The 19,633-nt window shown below is 44.8% G+C and overlaps 1 protein-coding gene across 1 annotated transcript; it reads right to left on the reverse strand.

The window, feature by feature from the left end:
* Positions 1-4,185: 4,185 nt before the first annotated feature.
* Positions 4,186-17,555, reverse strand: EREG (epiregulin). The gene is made up of 5 exons (XM_039542391.1): positions 17,414-17,555; positions 9,219-9,305; positions 8,518-8,641; positions 7,533-7,679; positions 4,186-5,938 (listed from the first exon to the last, which is right to left on the reverse strand). The coding sequence occupies exons 1-5, from the start codon at positions 17,463-17,465 to the stop codon at positions 5,851-5,853; spliced, it is 498 nt and encodes a 165-aa protein (XP_039398325.1). The 5' UTR covers positions 17,466-17,555; the 3' UTR covers positions 4,186-5,850.
* Positions 17,556-19,633: the final 2,078 nt, after the last annotated feature.

Here is a 19,633-nt window from a genome sequence, read left to right on the forward strand (position 1 = left end):
GCTGTTTCAAAAATTGATGCAAAGGGGTTATTATTCGAGACTGACGACATTCAGATCAGGATAGAAACTGTCCGGAAGTTTAGGAGTGATGGGAGCCAAGGTGCTGGTTGAGGATCATCGCTAATTATTACAGCTTCCACTAACAGCAAAAGCTATCAAAGTGGTTGCAAAAGTGATTATTTAAAAATTAACCCCTTCCCTGAGCCAGATCTCCAGCTGGTGTAAATCGATGCACACCAACTGAGAATTTGACCTCACGTGTTTAAATACTTCCAGCCTGGTGACTACAGCATCGGAGCAGAACTCGGGAGACCTGGGTCTATTCCTGGCTTTGCCACTGGCCGGCTGGGTGGCCCTGGGCAAGTCACTTCATCTCTGTGCCTTGGACTCCCCATTTGTAAAGTGAGGATAATGATACTGGCCTCCTTTGTGAAGTGCTTTGAGATCTACTGATGGGAGGCGCTAGGTAAGAACTGGATAGGAGTATTAACTTGCAGAAAAGTTTCCTTTGGGACTTAAGCTTTCCACATTTGGTCTCATCGTTTCAGACCAAAGAGCACTGTTTTTGGAGCGCAGAGCAAAGGGGAGGAGGAATGGAGAAAAGAAAGCCAACTGTCTGGAGTTCAGCGAGGGTATTGTGAGATGTTCACTGCCCTCGATTCCTAATCTCGCGGTCTCCTTCTCTCTCTCATCATTTAATCCCTCTCCCATCTGCTCTGTACCTCAGTTGTGTCCAGCTCCCTTATACACGCTTCCCCTGCTTGGTCCAATTCTTCTCCACCATACACTGCCCTGCCAGTTTCTCAGTCTCACCTGCAAATTAGCCAGCTGCTTGGTTCCCTTCTTCTGTGGATCCACTGTCTTCTCCACTGTCTTGGTGGATGTTCATCTCCCATTGGCCCCACTGGCTGACAGCTCCAATCCCTGAGGTTCAGTTCCTCTTTCCTCTTCCAGTGATGTAGCAGCAGCCTCTGGTGGAGGCAGCTAAGCTGGTTTCTTTTCCTTCTTTCCTGTCCAGGCTTTTCTCTGTAAGGAAGTACCTGACAATGGGGCCACAGAAGCAGCTGGAGGAGGGGAAAAAAGAGCCAGCATCATGTGACCTGCCACCTTTCTGTGGTCCACTAGCAAATGCTTCGTAGACCACAGTCAGAGAACCACTGCCCCATATCATAATTAAATCTGGACTATAAAAGGCTTGGTAGCATTTTGGACAATGCTTGGTAGCATTTGGATAGGTGATGCCTTCAGACTGATGGTTGAGAAGGATTGGACTGGTGTCATTCCAGGCAGCGTATAGAGATTTCCCAATGTTTTTGAGCTGTCCTAAGAATTTGCACCACCACTGTGTTTTGATCTCTGGGTTTACTGAGACAGCTTTAATCATACAGAACGGAATTATATAATGGGAGTGCTTGGCTAATTTAGGTTTGGCGCCAGCTCCATTACATTAATTATGGCTATTTGTGCAAGGCCAAATTCTTCTATAGTTACTGATGGAGTTCTTTCTTTATTGATTTCAACCATTTCTTTTGAACTAAACTTCAAAAAAAGAGCTCCAGGTTTAATGGAGTGGAGATCTGGCATTCTTTGCACCATCTCAACTTTTTTTATTCAACTATATCTCGACCCAGGGTCCACATGTCTTCAGATTCATCTATTTTCTCTCTACAGCAAGAAGTTCTCCTGTCTTTGGCTGCTAACTCAGCCAGGTTCAAACACCGTGGCTCTATTCTGGGCATAAGCGGATGCTTCCATTTTTGTAAAATCCTGTGCTTGGTGACCAGTGCAGCCCTCAAGAACCAGTCTTTGTTAATAAACAGACCCACCCATTACTGCCATTCAAACCAATTAACCTAGCAACGAGCCCAGCACTGCTCAGTGGGGCTATATCAGTTTACACCAGCTGAGGCTCTGGGACCAAATGCCCATACACGCCAATATAGGGACAAGTATCAAGGAAAGTTCACACACAAAAGCCAATTCAGTCTCGCCTGAAGGCCAGCACAAGACTCCATGCACCACTTAACCCCTCCTGTATAAGTGATGTATATATGGTCCTATTTGTGCTGGTGAACTGTGTTGGCACCAGGGGGCTACTACCCCTGAATGGATCTTTAATGGCTCCCAGTGGAGCAGATTACTGTCTTAGCAGTGAAAAAGGTCCACAGTAATAATCTTGCATACACTGCACTTTATTTGAGAAGGAATCAGGCCAGCACTAAAAGGTTACATTAAACACATAATTCCTATGTTAGACATTAAGAACTATACGTTAAGAGTGATACGTTACCTTCCCCTTAGCGAGTCTCTCTTTCACAAACAGAGGTGGTGGTTACCAATTCTATGGACGACTTCTTCCCTTCAGGACCGGTCTCTGCAGCCCTCTGGTAAGGCCTTGGCTGCCTGGAAAACCCTCTGGTCACACGCCTAGTTGAGCCCATGGAGCAGAGTTTTGGCTACTCTGTCTAGCAGCGTTGCTTCTTTAAGCGTTAATTAAGGAATTCCCCCCAACAGTCATTTAATTTGCTTTATTTTTATACTTTTTCCTCAAAGGGATCACCTCTTAAAAGCATGCCCAGTGGGCGTGTGGCTACTAATTTTTACCTGGTTAGTACTTTCGGAGGAGACTGCAGAGTGGTGCCAACTGAACATTACCCCCACATTCCCTCCCTTATCAATCATTCACTTCAGCCCCCTGCGTGATGTCCTCAAACAGGCTTCAGCCCATGCTCCACTCAGGATGTTCTTCACGTGTTGTTTGCTTTCAAGTGCACATATTTGCTGACCCAAAGATCAGTATTGATCATACACGCAGCATGGAGCCAGTCAGTTTCACCTCTGGCATCTGCCTGATGCTAAGAGAAAGATTCTGCTCCCAGAATCCTCTTTCGCAGTTCAGTCATGTCAAGCCACGTTCTCGCACCAGTCAGTCAGTACAGCCACACCAATTCGGCACTATCCCAACAAATTGCACTCTCAGTCTCTGTTAAGGATTTCAAGCTACCTGGAACTACTGGTTACTAATGTAAAAGTCTGGCAAATTTTGGCCTAAACGGTTTGCAAAAGTGTCACTAGTAGTCACCATTAATTATGCATTAAAATTATTTTTGCTCTGCTAACTCCAGTTGTGTCCTGTGCCTGTACTGAGCTTTGTGAAAAAGAAAAATTCAGTTTGCTAGCACCCCCTTCCCCTTTTTTGGTTTTTAATTCCACTCCTGCCTTGTTCCAGAGAAGAACAGAAGTTTGGCAGTGAGGTCCAGTCATGGTAGGCAGTCCAGTGCAGTCATTGTCACCCCTGCTTTGAGTCCACCTGCCAGAGGAACACATGGGCAGCAACGCCAACATACAATGGGACTGAGTTTGTTCCCCGTAAGATTTTGCTCCCACAAAGATGTCATTGGGTTTAGGAAGCTACAGCTGAGCTTGAAGATGACTTTTGGGCCATTTGCTGCATCACACAGCAGAGGGGAACAGAGGAGAGCAACATGAACAGCCATTTTGAGTGGTCAGTGGGACCCTGTCAAGACTGAATCCCCACTCTGTCACTCCGAGTGCAGAAGGTGGGGGCCTGCAAGGATTTTAAAAATTAATACTGGCCACTCCAGGCTTGTATTAAACTCCCAAGGTTACAGCTTTTCTCTGACTTGGCTTGGTAAATGCTGTCACCACCCAAATGCAAAAAACCTCTTTAGCCCCAGGAAGGATCACTTGGGAATTCCTCCCTATGGGGTACCCTCAAGCCCCTTCAGCTCTCCCCAACCCCCCTTCAGGGAAGAGCAGAGAAAGAAAACAGAGGAAATTAGCTGTGGCTACCAGCTAATCAAACATGCACAAACCTTTTAGGACACCAAAAATCCAATCCTGTTCTTAAAAGAGGTAAATTTTATTAAAAACAAAAAGGAAAAAATTACATTGGGAATTCTTTGCTAGATTTTAAAAGAGCAATTCCAAAAATCAAGCACCCAAAATAGCTTTCTTGGTAGTTCAGCTTAAAGGTTACAAGCAAACAAATGCATCAGGGGTTAGCACAGAGGAGATCCACAAGCCAAAATAAAAAAGGTAATAATTAGAGATATACCAATCTCCTAGAACTGGAAGGGACTTTTAAAGGTCATTGAGTTCAGCCCTCTGCTTTCACTAGCAGGACCAATTTTTTGCCCCCAATCCCTAAGTGGCCTCCTCAAGGATTGAACTCACAACCCTGGGTTTAGCAGGCCAATGCTCAAACCACTGAGCTATCCCTCCCCCCTTAAAGCAAACCTGTTTGTGTCCAACTAAACATTCCCTATCCAAAAAATTTCCTTTAGGGATGGAAGGTGAATGTTCATACCTGGTTCAAGCCTTACACAGCATTCCTGCGCCATCCCCGCAGCCCAGGGACCAAAGGGAAAGTTTATTTCCCTGTTTTAAAAAGTTCTATCTTCCCATTGGCTCTTTTGGTCAGGTGCCCACTCCTTCTCTTTTACTTGTGGGCTTGTTAATCCTTTACAGGTAAAGCAAGCAGAGAACAGACCAAGAGGGATTTTACAGCTAACTGGTTGGCTGGGTGTCCATCAAAGGGAGCTACCCTCATGTATCGTAGACCCAGTAGCAACACACCATGCTTCACCAATGGCCATTCAGCCACCAGCTGTGCCTTATCTGTACTGGTGGGGGCAGGGGGGAGTGGGGAGGTATGTCTGATCACAGGAAGAGAAGAGCCGGTGATAGAGGGCGGGGACTGGACACATACAGGGACAAATGGCCTTGCTACAGCCACCTCTCCACACCTTTAACCCGTGTGGCTCAGACTTTCCAGTGCTCAGCTGGAAGTTTTGGCTATGCCTGCTAACCCTTTCCTGTGTGGACAAGGCCTATCCGGCAGCAGGTATGAGGCTAGCAGAACAGTTGCCTATTGGTCCCAAAATGCAAATGGAGTTGTTGTAAGAGATCATTCCTGAGTCAGGGAATGTGTGACTTGAATGTTCCGAATAAGATGACAGTCCTCACTGTGTAAATAAATGATTGTGGTACTGGCTGGTTAATTTACAATCTCCCCTAATTAAGGGGCAGCAAGTAGCCTGCCTAGAAAAGTAAAAGAACGTCTTACACCTCTTTACTTTCCCACATGGGTGTCAAAAATTGTGCCAATTGCAAGGCCTTCGCTGAAAGCTGAATATTAGACCTCAGGTTAGTTTTTGTGACAACCCCCCTGCATAGGTATGCAACAGGATACAAATAAATGACAATACACCCCCACCTACAAACTAGCAATCAACATCTGTCTGATTAGAGGCACAGCTTTTCCCAGGGCCAGAGGTACTTTCCATGTGTTCATGTCTGATTATCTGAAACGTCCCTGAAGGCTAGTGCATGGATCAGGTAAACTGCCTGCCGTTGCTACACATCAGTATACAACAGGAGATACACCGCATTCATTGAACCCCATTTAGAAGATTTAATTTTAAGAAGCAGAAGTACATTCATTATGTTCACATGAACAAATACAAAATTGTATTTTATTTTTTTTAACAAAGTATTTTGGTAGACCAGCTATTACTGGCAAAAAGCTTACATTTCTTACAAAAATATATATCTGTATATAATCCTACTTAGAGGTAGAGTATATTTTTTCTCCACATTGCATAGTATTAAATATTCAACAATAAAATTAAAAAAAATAAAAATAAAAAAAAAGACATTCAAATATTTATACTAAAAAAATCCATTTTTGACCTGTATATTGATTCTGAGCAATACAAATTTAAATTGTTTTGTTTAGAATGTATAAATATTAATAAAATAAGGTTTAATATTAAATAGCTGCGAGCTGACAAATCCTTGGTCTGTGTGTGTTTCTCTCCCCCTTCACTAGGGAAGCAGCGCTGGGTTCTTCTCATGGACATCAACCTCCTTGTATTTTTGGTTGTTGGCTTGCCTCTCCTTCTTGTTTTGGTACCTGGAAATATGAAGATCAGAGAGGTTGTTAAACCATTGCCTCCAGAGAAAAAACAATGAAACACATAACTGTGCCTGAAAGAAAAGACTACTTAGCAGATCTTGCACTTATTCCACTTCTCCATAGACTCTTCCATCCTACAAGGTTGCTGAGCAAAAAACTTCCCTGTTCAACAAAGTACATAAGCACTTCCTTAAATCCCATGAAGAGCTGGACTTCTGCTGGCTGGCTAGAGCTTATGTTCAACAACTGAACCAAGAAAATCACCAGCTAACAATAGACCTGAATTTTAACCCACAGCAGATACAACAAGCCTCCTGCAGAAGTATTGACCTTTAGGGGGGTTGTTTTCTTTTTCTAAGTTTGGTTAGTAAAGGGATGCCTCCAACTTAGTATTCTTGCCCTTGGAATTTTTTGGAACTCCAGCATGTTGCTAGTAATGAGGGGGTGTGCACACGTGCACACAAAGAACCCACAGAATTTAACTGCAAATAGCACCCAGAGGCTAGGTAAGACACCGACAGGAGCCCAAGGTTAAACAATCCTGCTATTTGAAAGATCACATATTACACATTCGAAGTTGTGTATTTAATGCTGAGAAATCATGTTATCTTCCCCTATGCTATTCTTTTGAATTTTAAAGCACAACAAATTAGGTCATCTTGAGTTATATTGGAACATTTCATATAACCCTAGGGAAAGAGGAAAAGACTTGCTGTCACTTAACCACCCATAGTTTGGGGAGGCTGCCTGAACCGGCATCAGAGCTGTGGTCTTCAACCCGGGAGTGATGTGAACCTCCCTCTCTCAGCCATTCTGCAGTATATATAAAAATACCAATTGGCCTGGAGATGGAGAACCTTGACTGCTAAACAAACATCCCATGCTCCCAGCTTATTAGATAGCTTATTAAAGAACAATTGGTTTAATGGGTATGGTTGGACCAACCTAGTAATTAGATGAAGGTGGTTATTTGATGTTAACCCCCTTTTATTTTATTTTTTGCTTAGTTACATAGATTAATGATCTAAAGTGGAAACCTGACTGGTCTGGATGTTTCATCACCAGGAGTCAGACCCGGAGAATGAGCCAAGTCTGTGACCCATCTAGTGGTGATTCCATAGAACTGCCCCTAGAGTCCTCACAAAGAAGGGTGAGCCCACACTTCCTGCTGTCTGGATTGTGGGCATGACCCCAGATGCTTTTCATTCTAGTTTCTCTCTCTATTCAGTGGATAGAGCTGTGCCCGAGGAATATTAGTGCATTGTTTGAACGAGTGCTAGTCATGATGCCAACAATGTATCATACATTTTAGCAAAAAACACAAAGTTTCATTTACGATCGTGTAGCCAAAGCAGACATAATTAATCCGCCCTTTTCAAAAGTAGTTAAGTAAATAAGTGCAGCGTAGTAAGCATGCATGGTATCCGAAAAACTTAATGTAATCAACCAGAAAAATATATACATAAATCTCAATGTGACTTCTTTGTGAACTCCTCATCTGACATCTTCGTTAAAACCAAAGCTTCTCACCCTAGCTGGAGAAGCTGAGTCATATTTTAAGAGCATACTGTAAAATATGAGAGCGCCTTACCATTTGTAGAAGTAGTATGTTGCAACCAAGATTGCAATGAGGAAAAATAGGACTAAAATAATGATCAGTGCCAAATATTCTTTGCTCAGGTGCTGCGTGAGCAGTTCCGAATGCACACATCGGACCCCGGAGAAGCCTACATCACACCTGAAAAAACAAAGGAAGTCATTGTTACAGAAAAAGATACTCTGCTGGTTTGAAACCCAATGTCAGTATGGATGATTATGGATGGGGAAGCTCCGGAAAATTTCCTGCAGAGAACAATCATGCAGTGGCACATGCAAGACCAGATGATCTAACAGCCCTTTTCCATTTCTAATTTCTAGGATTGAATTGATTTCTCAATAAACCCCACTGCTCTAGCATCTCTGGGAAGAGGGTAACGCCTTCATAAGATATCCAGGATCTTATCCTGCAGAGCCATGCGGAGGCAAAGCTCAAAGAAACAGTGGGCTGTTTTGCCCAAACCAGGCTTGGGAAGTCAGATGCTCTATGTAGAAGTTGTAGGGCAGATTTTCCTCTCTCTTGCACTGGCGTAAATCCAGAGAGTTACTCCTCATTTACACCAGCATAAGTGACCTACACATTGCCCCAATGATTGACCAATGACTAGTTTAAGATCTATAATAATGGGCCATCCTATGTGCACTTGCCATTATTTTGGTTTTTCCCTCTCAGGTCCCGATTCAGCAAGATATTTAAGCATGTGCCTAAGTTTATGCACATGCATAGTCCAATCGACTGCAGTCAGTTCATGAATTCAAGTCCCATTGAAGCCAAGGGGATTACTTATGTGCTTAAAGTTGGGCATGTGCTTAAAAACCTGCTGCATCAGGGCCCTAAATTGCTTTTGATTTTCATGTGACAGAGTCTGAAAGCAAGTGAAAGGAGAGATCAAAGCCAGTTTATGCAATTGCGTGTAATTCATGTATCCACTCGAACTCAGGAAGAAATGCAAAATGGCATTCTACAAATTTCCTCTTACCTACAGTGATGTTGATTTAAATCCACAATGTATATGCAGTCCCCGTGGAAGCAGTAGTCTTGCATTTCAGCCTTGCATTCGGTTATTGCGACTTGAGCCACCCGCGGGCTATTCTCCGTCTGAACTGGAAGTAGATTTGGTTAATGTTTCATTAGTCTTTTTTCCAATCATTGTGCCTGCATTTCTTAACACTGTTCAGGGTTTCTCTGTATCATTTACATTTATTCTTATGAAACCTAGGCTAGGGCTGAAATTTTCAAAGCCAATTCCCATTAAAATAAACAGGGATTAGGCAGCCAAACCCTTGAGATGGGCTTTGAAAGTCCCACCCTGATTGTTTTTTCTATTGGGAATTCTGGACACAAGACACAAGAGTAGCTATATCAGTGGATACTGTACCACAATGAATTGTTTTCTGAGGCCTAATTATTTAACACGTTCGGTTTCATAAAAGGCAGTAGAGACTCAGGGTTGGATTCTGCCAGATGCTTAGTACCTTTCGGAACTCTTCTGAGCCCCAACCCCTTGCAGGCCCTAAAATATTAACTCACTTTGTTTTTAAAATGTGCCTTCTAATTTATGGGCCATTTTTTCAAAAGCGCTCTGCTCCCCCTGAGAAAAAATGGGAATTGCCAGAAGGTGAAGACTTTTGCTGAACGGGCCACGTTTTTAAAGAGGCAGCATTAAAATGTTGTACTTACTCAGCGCTGTTGTACAGTTTTCCATTTCATTTGGTTCACATAACGGGATCACTGTTGTGCCAAAGACAGCTTGCAATAGATAAAAGCCTATGGGACAGACAAATAACAAACATTCCTATTAATGGCGCAAAGAAAGAAAAGCGGCATTGGAGGAATCTCTTCTAGGATTTGGAGTACTTGAGAGAGTTTCTAGAGTTTAATCGCAATCTCAACGTAAGCCCACTAATATAGCCAGAGAATAGGTCCAGGTATGGTCCTTAGGATCAACCAATCCAAACACAAATACTAAAATGCAATAATCAATAATAAAACCACCATGTTAAAGGTGTATGGCCCCAATTCAGCAAAGTACATAGTGATAGAAATGGGGATTAATTTAAGCCCATGTTTAACTGCTAGGGATGAATTTAAGTATGTGCTTAAATGCTTTATTGAATTGCGGTCTGTGAATGAGAAGGGCAGCTGGATTTGACCCATGCTCTGACTGCAGTCTTAGTGGTATGAACCTCATGGACATGGGACCGCACTATGGAAAAACACTTAAGCACATGTTTACCTTTAAGCACATGCTGAAATCCCATGGACTTCAATGGGACTTAAGCACATGCTTAGACATTTTGCCGAACTGGGGCTATGGATCTCACACTGATCGAACTAAGTACCAAATGCCACACTGGGATGTACATACTCCATTGAGGCAACAGGAACACGTCACACAAAATTTGCACCCAAAATATGAGAAAGTTCTCGTCTTCACTGCCATTTACCGTTTCAAGCTTCGGCTGATCTCCTAAATACATTTGTTTTTAAATGCTAGGCTCCCGTTCCCGGGGCTTGATCAATTTAAGTTAATGGGGAGACTAATCTCGTTAGAGCTCGTAAACCAAGCAAGATCAAGGTTGGTCAATAACTGAAGTTTTAAAAAGGAAACCCCAGATGCTGCAGGATGTTGGTGATTCAGCAGATGGCACTCTTTCTGCTGACTCAGAATTGAACCAACACCCTACTCTGGGGCTTAGGGGACACCATCTGCTCAGATGATGCCTGGGTGAAAGCTGGTCACTAAGAGTTTAATTTTGTATACCACACATGGTTATCATGCTTGAGCCCACAAATAGGGTATTTGCTCATTCAAGTGGCTAGTTAGATACTTACCTGGCCATCTATGCACATAAATATCCCATTTGTGCATGCAATCACATGTAGGTGGGGATTATCAGTGTTGCCTAAGGAAGTCAGGCACTCAGCCACCACTGAACATGAATGGGTGTTAGGCGCCTAACTCCCTTCAGTGCCTTGGAAAATTCCAGCTGTATTTGCATGTGTATTGGTTTGTGAACCATAAAGTGTCACTCGTCTCTGGCACTGTAGTTTAAACTGGGTACGTTTCCCTTCAGTTCACCTCCAGAAATCCACATAGTGCAGTACTGCTGACACGGAACGGCTGTTGCATTTACATAGCAGAGGTGGCCACGTTATAGCAGTGAGGGGAAATCCTAGAGACAGTTTGTAAAGCACTCTGGCATCCTTCGAGTTATAAGGTGCTGCCCACGCAAAGATTTCAGGTATTCTATGGGATGTGCATCCCCGCACACTATACTAATCCTTCCAAATATTCGGAAGTCCCGTGATGAATAATCAATCTTTGCCCCAACTGGTCATGAAATCCGCTTTGCTAACACTTTTGCTGTGGTCACAAGCTAACCCGCTCATGAACTGTTTAACTGTCAGCCCCATTCCATTGCAGTCTGTAATTTCTGTCTTTGCCTTTGGGCTGCTAGCATCTTTCGACTTGTCAGGTCATGCGTGCCTAATGAAGGGAGCGTGCCCTTGTAACTTCTCGATCCTCCTTTTTATTAAACTTCCAGTTATTAGAAAGTTTTGTTATGTTTCAGCCACGTCAGTTCCAGAACGATTATGGACTTCCTGCTGCCACTCCATTTTATACTATTGCTAATTCGCTTCCCTCTTCTACTTCATGTCAGTTAACAGGGCTCTTCTAAGTGCTATGTATTTAACATTAACCGTGGAGTCGTATCAATTCTGTCCCTCTTAGAATATATATTTGTCACTTTCTATTCTGAAACACAATATTTTAATGAAAAAAATTAGACTATTCCTCCACTTACATCTTCAGCTAGTATAACTAGTGTCATGGGAAAAGTGGGCATAGATACCTATTTTCCCAGAGGGAGGAAAAAGCCATTAGAACAGTGTTATGTCACAGGAAAACAAAGAGTTGTTTGTTTTTTGGTTTTTTTAAACATTACAAATATTCCAAATCAATTAAAAGTAAATCCTGCCAGCATTATTCAGCCAAAATGCCCGTTGAGTGACATGGGAGCAGGGAAGGGCTCCAGGTGGGTTTCCCTTACGGGTGGGTTTTTCAAAGGCACTGTGTGTTGGTCATTGACTTCAATGGGACCATTTGACTGAGTGGAGCAGAATTAGCCACAGCACTTTTTGGGGAAAAAAAAACCCCTCAAAACCTGACCTTCCGAATGAATTCCCATTTAGGAACAAAGAGCCACATCATCAGCTGGCATCAATCAATGTTGCTGCGTTTATTACAGTATAGCTATGTTTATTTACACCAGCTGAAGACCTGAGCCAAAACACCGACTAAATCCTGAGCTCCTTCCCCAAGTAAATATCTCCCTGAATGGGAGGTTTACTTGTACGAGATCCTTGACTCACAATGCTTGCCCCTGGGAGTTGGGTATTGATGCTGAGATTTTCAAGAGTGCTCAACATTGGCCTAACTCTGCTGCCATTGAAATCCAAGGTAGCGAGTGAGGTGTTCATAAGTACCCCACTCACACTACTGCACCACAGGGTAATGTTGAATGTATACATTTTGAAGAAGGCATCACTCCAATACACAGTCCCACAACTCTCATCTCACTTACACCCACAAAAATTCTATGAATGTAAGAGATCAGCTTCACCTGTTCCACAGAGTCTCTAGAGAATAGCACAAGCCAAATTCTGCCTGATAGGTTCACACAGACAATCCCACTGAAGCCAACGGGGGTTGTGCATATGTACCGGAAAGCAGAATTTAACCCAAAAGGCTCTAGATCCTTTGTAGACATTAGGCTCTGTTTGCTGAAAAGGAAAAACAATAGGTATGATTCTGATCTCATTCACACTACTGTAAATCCAGAATGACTCTGCTAAAATTGAGCTTTCTGATAGATTTACACCAGTGTAAATGAGATCAAAACCTGACCTAACTAAAAACCCTAACTAAAGAGTGGGAAATCCCTATCTGTGCAAAAGCTGCAACTTCCTTTAGTCCTGAATGATGTACCAAGTGTCTCCTAGAAACACTTCCCTTCAATGTGGCCCAGTACTGTGCATCCTGAGACAGTGAACACATGCATATTTAAGCAACAGAAAGACAAAATAAGCCACCAATGTCAGATCCCAAACTAAAACTTGTCACATTCTGCCTATGCAGAATAGCTGATGAGCTCCTTCGTTAGGTGACTGCAGATAGGCGGGGGAAATAAGTTCATTACAAAAGCACAACATGGCAAGTACATTTTCAGATACACCTTTGTATCTTCTGGCATTCGGACAAAATTCTCCTCCCCAATCTGCACCGGGGATCTTTGTTGCACATTCTGGCCTTTTTCCATGCACGCAATTCCCAATGACGTCAATGGGAGTGCAAAGGAGATCCAGGGTGTGGATAAGGGATCTGCATTGTAGATCGAAAAGGAGAGCCTTTCCTATAATGATTACCTGCTGGCAGCTGTTAACTGCACAACATGCGTGTCTATTGCTGCTATGGTGAGCGTCGAATGAGGAATCTGGGAAAGGTGGGGTCCTGTTTGTATTAATACCTTGATCAGTAAGCAAATACTGTTATCTTGTACTGCAGAGGGTAGTGGGATGGTGGGTATTTATTACTGGTTCACTGGAATGTTACTTTTACACTTATTGCTGCCTGGCTGGAATGTAAATGGAATGCTTTTTCCTGCTTTACGAAAGGTTAGCATTGTCATACTTGCAGCCTGCCTTACGGGAATCTTACTGCTGTTGACCAAGTGTGGGGTGAAGAGAATCAGCCCCAGGGTGGAACACCAGGGATTTTCCGTAATACCCATGCAATATGCAACAGCTACCGAGAGTGGTCAGTATGGTCTTAGGTAAACGTAATTCTAATATGTTCCAGTTACAATGGACCTGATTCTCAGTTATTTATGTCACATCCTTCCAGCAAATTTAAACCCATTTTAAGGCAATATAGGCCAATCTTTTTATTTTTGAAATCGTTTCTCAGATGTCATTTTGTCACCTTCCGGTTTTACTAGTCATTAGTAATATACTAATTGAACATGGAGGAACATTCCTGACCATGGTTAGCCAGGTCACATCCCCACGTTTCAGTACAGTACAAGACAGAGAAAGCTACGCACACAGAAATCACTGTGTGCCCCTGACTCAGCTGTGCAAGTTCCAAACGTACATGTGTAAATCAGGTAGTTGTGTAGGCACAGCTAGTATTTGGGGGCATAAATTAGGCAGGCACAAATGAGTGTGTTTTACTACTAAGTTCTGGGCCATGCTGTGTAGCAGTTTGTTCACAGAAGGCATCATTCAACTAATCGCTTTATTTCACTTGCGACTTGATCTTACACCCATTGAAATCAATGGCAAAACTGACTTTGATGTCAAAAGGGGGCAGGATTGGGCCCATTAAAAGTAACTATTTTATAATGTCCACACTTAGGATGTGCTGTCCGAATTCCTCCCTGTGCACCTCTGGGAAAGTGTCTTTGGGAAAAGTTTCCACTGTCATCAGTGGAACGTGTTAATTTATATGTTAATTAGCACATTTGCATATCATTACATTTGGATGTAGATTAGAGGTGATGAGCTAATATTTTAATTCAGTGCAATTTGGTGCATCTTTAAGTGGGGATTATGGGCAATCAAATTGACGGCATTATCACTGTGATGCTGGCAGATCAAGTGCCAGCTCATGCCAACGCCACTTGGCCTCACTGAATGCTGACAAACGCATAGTTGCCTGGGTCATCTCGGTGTTAGTATTGTTAACATAGATATTAGAGTTATAAGAATGTGCTTAATCTTTATGGAATGCTTGTGGGATGCTGCATGTTATAGCTGTATCTCATGTTATAAGGTAATGTTTAAGAGTTTGTTCTGTAACTATGAACACGTTTGCCAAGACTGAAGAGCCACACAGTCAGGACAGACGCATTACCAAATGTGAAATAACCCCTCTTGTGGTTATCTCCTCCCCAACAAAAAAAGGCCTGTAGACACTATAGACTGTGGAGCATGAGTAGACAAGGGACTTTGTTGATTGCTTCCCCACTTCTCTGAAGAGGGTAGTGCACAAGCCCTCATCCCATCCCAGCATGAATGCTGGGGAAGGGGAAAAAATCCCCATCAAGAAGGAATTATTATCCTGATGCTGCTTGAAGTCTGAGAGGTGAAGATTTCTAAGCATAAGCAAGGGGTCCCCAGCTGTTTAGCTTGGGTTAGCCCTAAAGGACGTAGAAAGCTTGCATATTATCGCAGCTCCTATCATCTCTCAGAACCCAAGTCTATCTCATTTGTGTGCATGTTTACCTGCTTTAACCTTGCAAATAACGTTTCTCTTTCCTAGTTAATAAATCTTTAGTTAGTTTTTTACAGGACTGGCTACAAGTGTTGTAGGTAAAAATAAGCCTTTATGGCAGGGCTGCCCAATCAATGCTAATTTCACCTTTACATTAGTGCTCTAAACCAGCTGAGGAATTGTTCAAGAGGTTTAAAAATTCTGGACTAAAACTCCTTAAATCACAAAGGGCCAGACTATCAGACCCATACGCTCATCAAGCAGCACCTTACTTCTACAAGCAGCATCAAGGACTGACTGGGACAATCTCATAGACCTTAAGGTCAGAAGGGACCATTATGATCATCTAGTCTGACCTCCTGCACAAGGCAGGCCACAGAACCTCACCCACCCACTTCAATAACTCAGACATAGGTTAGGGGTTTCTTACAGAAGTCTTCAAATTGTGGTTTGAAGACCTCAAGCTGCAGAGAATCCTCCAGCAAGTGACCCGTGCCCCACGCTGCAGAGGAAGGTGAAAAACCTCCAGGGCCTCTGCCAATCTGGGGGTAAGGAACTATTCCGCATGAACAAGAGGATCACCATGTGGCCCACAGTAATTTCTCTAAATAGTTTATAAGATTCTGCCATGAAATAGACTAGGGCTTAAGAATGGCTACAGGAAAGACACATCCCCTCCAAAACTAGAGTGTATTTCCGGGGCACATTTTTCTTTCATAGGCCTGAGTGAAATACTCTGACTCGTAGCGAGTAGCACCTTACTTCCACTGAAGTCAATGGATCCATTTGTAGAGTAACGCACTATTCAACTCAGTTTAATGTGGCATATCACACTCTGGCCCTCTGCGAGTAAGGGTGGTCAAATCTAGCCTTTTACGTGTGCCAAAAGAGACATAGGTTCACAGATATTTGCACAACACATTTCAATGTCATCCTTGTGCTGGAAACAGTTGATGCCCAGATTACAAAGGCCATGGCTTTATTTGTAATGTGTTGGCAAATAAAATGGTTGTATAATAGCTGGAATGCAAAGTGGCATGGAAGTAAATGTGGAAAACCGAAACTGATGAGCTCATGCTGAAATAGGCTCGGCAGATGATGAAACACCTGCACTGTAATTAAGTGCTGCAATGAAGTGGTTAAGCACCTTTGCGAAGGCTAAAAAGCACTAGGCGTATGGTAACAATGGAATTCTGTTATTTAATGTCTCAGTTAACAACCCATTGTAGACATTAAAAGTAGACTTTGGAATTACAGAGCAATGAATGGCATTTTCAAACACTTTGGACTCAATTCTGCCCTCAGATACCTGGGCACAACTCCCACCGGGCCTGATTGTGATCTTCCTTGCACCAAAGCCAAGTCATGCTCTTAGTTGGTCAGTTTGCAGCAATAATCCTGGGTCGCCATTACCATCGCCCAGCAAAGGTGCAGTACAAGCATTTGTTATTGCTCCATCAACATGGATCCCGGCTCTACACATGCACAGTTTAGGCTCCCAAGGCTTTGCCAAACTTTCAGACATACACTGAATTTATTACTGAAATGCACCGCACCGAAAAGGTGAAGAATCTAGACACCAGGGGAAACAGCAGAAGGCAGGGCTTTACCCTTCAGTCTGTCCTGGGAAAACCCGCCCATTGAGGTCACTGCGAGTTAAAGACTGCAGGATCTTCTCGGAATGGGATGATGATTACACCATATTTAGAGGGTGGGATATCACAGTCCTTAAAGATGCAAAGCTCTCATTGAGGTCAATGGGAGTTTTGAGACTGCAAGGATGGCCCTCAGATTTTAAAAGCCCAGCTTGCTGCTCAGATCCCAAGAAATAGAGAGATGAGGTGGGTGGAGAAACATCTTTTAGTGGATCAAGGTCTGTTGATGGGAGAGAGAAGTTTTGGAGTCCAAGTTGATCCAATAGAAGAGCTTTCTTTAGGGGAGGGATAGCTCAGTGGTTTGAGCATTGGCCTGCTAAATCCTAGAGTTGTGAGTTCAATCCTTGAGGGGGCCACTTAGGGATCTGGGGCTAAATTAGTACTTGGCCCTGCTGGTGAAGGCAGGGGGCTGGACTCCACTTGACTTGATGACCTTCCAGCTCTATAAGATAGGTCTATCTCCACCTATTAAACCTCCTCTCTCTAATAACCTGGGACCAACAGGGCTAGAGCTATCTCTGCATACAGGAAATAACAGAACTGTTCCCCCCCCCCCCCAAGGGATTAATATTTTCTAAAACCATTAGGTGGTTGAAAACAAGGGAGAACTTGTGGACAACTACCAGGCCCAGCTCGGACACCCTCCCCTGGCACCTTACTGCCCAAGCAACGCCGCTGCTTTCCATGGGGCCAGTCTCGGAGCTCTACACTTGCCAGAAAGCAGCGAGGGCTGCGAGCCCGAACCTGCCCCCTGCGCTTTCCTCCGCGGGCTGCGCTCCCGGCCGCCCCAGTCACTCCCCGGCCGCCTGGCACGCGACGGAAAGGCAGCGCCGAGCAGGTGCCCGCTGGAAGGACACGCAGAGGCTTGTCACGTCCCTTCCCTCCTGCCCGCCGGGTGCCACCCTGCGCCCGGGCCCCGCTCCGAGGAGCGCCCCGCTTACCCAGGCAAAGCAGCGCGCTCCGCAGCCTCGGGGGGCAGCCGCCGGCGTCCATCCCGCTCCGCTCCGGATCCCGGGCTGGCGCTGCACGGGGCAGCCGCTGAGCTAGGCGGGGTGGGGGCAGCAGCGGCCGGCTCCGGCGGCAGCGACAGGCTGGGTACAGCCCCGGCCGCCGCCGCCTCGCCCTTTATACCCTGCCGGGGAGGAGGCGACTGGGCGGCGGTAGCTGGGCTTGGACCCAGGTGACGAAATCCCGGTTCCGGCGACCCGGGGAGGATTGCGCCAGAGAGCCAGCCCCGGCCGGGGAATCCCTCCGCCCCCGGCTTCCCTCCCTCCCTCGCCCGCCGGAGCCGGAGCGCCCGGGGCCGGATCCCCAGCGGCGGGACGGAGAGATCCCGGCCCCGCTCCAACGCGACAGCCCCCTGCTGCTGCTGCTGCTGCTGCCGCGAACCAGGCACCTGCTGCCGCTGCTGGAGTGGCGAGAACCAGCCCCCTGCTGCTGCCGCTGCTGGAGTGGCGAGAACCAGCCCCCTGCTGCCGCTGCCCAAGGGAGGAACTGCTGGCGGGAGGGCAGGAAGGAAACAAAAGCTTCCAAGGGTTGGAAATCAGCGGGCCAAATTCTGCTCTCAGTTACCCTGGTGTAGATCTGGAGTAACCCCCCCCTCCCCAGGCAATGGATTTATTCCGGATTTACACCGTGGGAAATGAGAGCAGCCCCCTCCCCAGGTGGGTGGCTGCAATTCTGCTCCAAGGCCCCTGTCCTTCTGGAGACACTCCAGGGGCTTCCATGAAGTTGCTCTCACTTTACACCGGTATCGCTCCGGGTAGGAACGGACTCGGGGTGTCCTTGGTCTCTGCAAGAATCAACCCAGTCAGTGCTTAATTCGTGCCACAGCTGAGCTTGGCAGTTCATAGCCCTGGCAGCTCTGGGGCTGCATCTGTTATGAATGCAAAAATATTGCTTGAGCCCCAGCACCTCGTTCATTATAAAGTAGAGCACTAAATACAGTGGAAATATTGGATCTGCCATTGTTTATTCTACTCCAGCAGGTCACTTCAGCAGTGACCTATACCTGGTGCTGGAGAGAGGAGCCCAAACTTCCCACCATGCACCTCACCCATTGCACAGCACTGTACTGGGATGGTGGACAAGGAATTCCTTCCTGACCCTTGTCATTAGAGGCCCTGAAGCATGTGGGTTGATTGCATTTATTTTTAGCAAGCATTATTTTAAATATTGTTATTGGTGCTAATATTAGCCAGCCAGTTAAAGAACTCCAGCCCAAGCACTTGACTACCACTTCCTGCAGCAGTAAATTCCAGTGGCTGACTGAACGCTGTCAGGAGGGTTTCCTTTTATTTGTTCTAAATTTACCTGCCACAAACTTAGTGGGATGAGACCTCATTCTAGCAGGAAGGACCAATGGCTGATCATTGTCTGTATCTGCCATGTGTAGGAGGAGCTGTTTGGCTGTTCTCTTGCCAAGAGCACTACTTGAATGGCTTTGAAAAGAATGAGTGCTCCTTGCTGGATTGGCAGCTGTTTTATCTAATCTCTGGTCTATCTACATTTCTCATGTTCCCACCAGGGCAGTACAGCAGCCAGCTGCCATGGAATCTCAGCTCAGGAGTCTGAAACGCTCCATTAAATTACCGCACAGGTAATGGGAATGCCAGGTACCCCACCCTTGTGCCTAACCTTGACCTGGAGGGTTCATCTCTCAAGGTCTGAGGGTTGTTCAGCCTCCATGCCCCCTCCTCCCCCCAGCCCTGCCAGCAAGGGTGACCATTAGTGTCAATACTGGTTGTGGGTTTTGTGGTGGGAACACCAGTCCATTAAGTACCACTGAGACCTCCAGTTCATTTCATGTATACCACTGAAGAGCCATCAGATGATAGCAATTCATGATCACTACTGAACTGGGCTAGATTTGACCAGTAACTTAGTAAAAGGCTGTGTATTCTGTTACCATTTTTTTTAACTATCCAAATCAGCATAGGCTTCATTCTCCTCTCACACTGGTGCAAAGTTTTTGACTGTTTAAAGTAGCAGAACCATTTTGCTTTGTGATTTTCACCTTAAGAACAAAGGAGGAGACACTATTCTCTTATTCCAGAACATCTGATGTAACTCCCTCAATGTGTAAAAGAGTTTGAGCAGTGAATTACAGGCTTGGATGCAGTGAAATTTAATAGCAGATTGATTCAAAAATCTGTGGATAG

This window comes from Mauremys reevesii, linkage group 5, assembly GCF_016161935.1.
Source record: "Mauremys reevesii isolate NIE-2019 linkage group 5, ASM1616193v1, whole genome shotgun sequence".
Lineage (NCBI taxonomy): Eukaryota > Metazoa > Chordata > Testudines > Geoemydidae > Mauremys > Mauremys reevesii.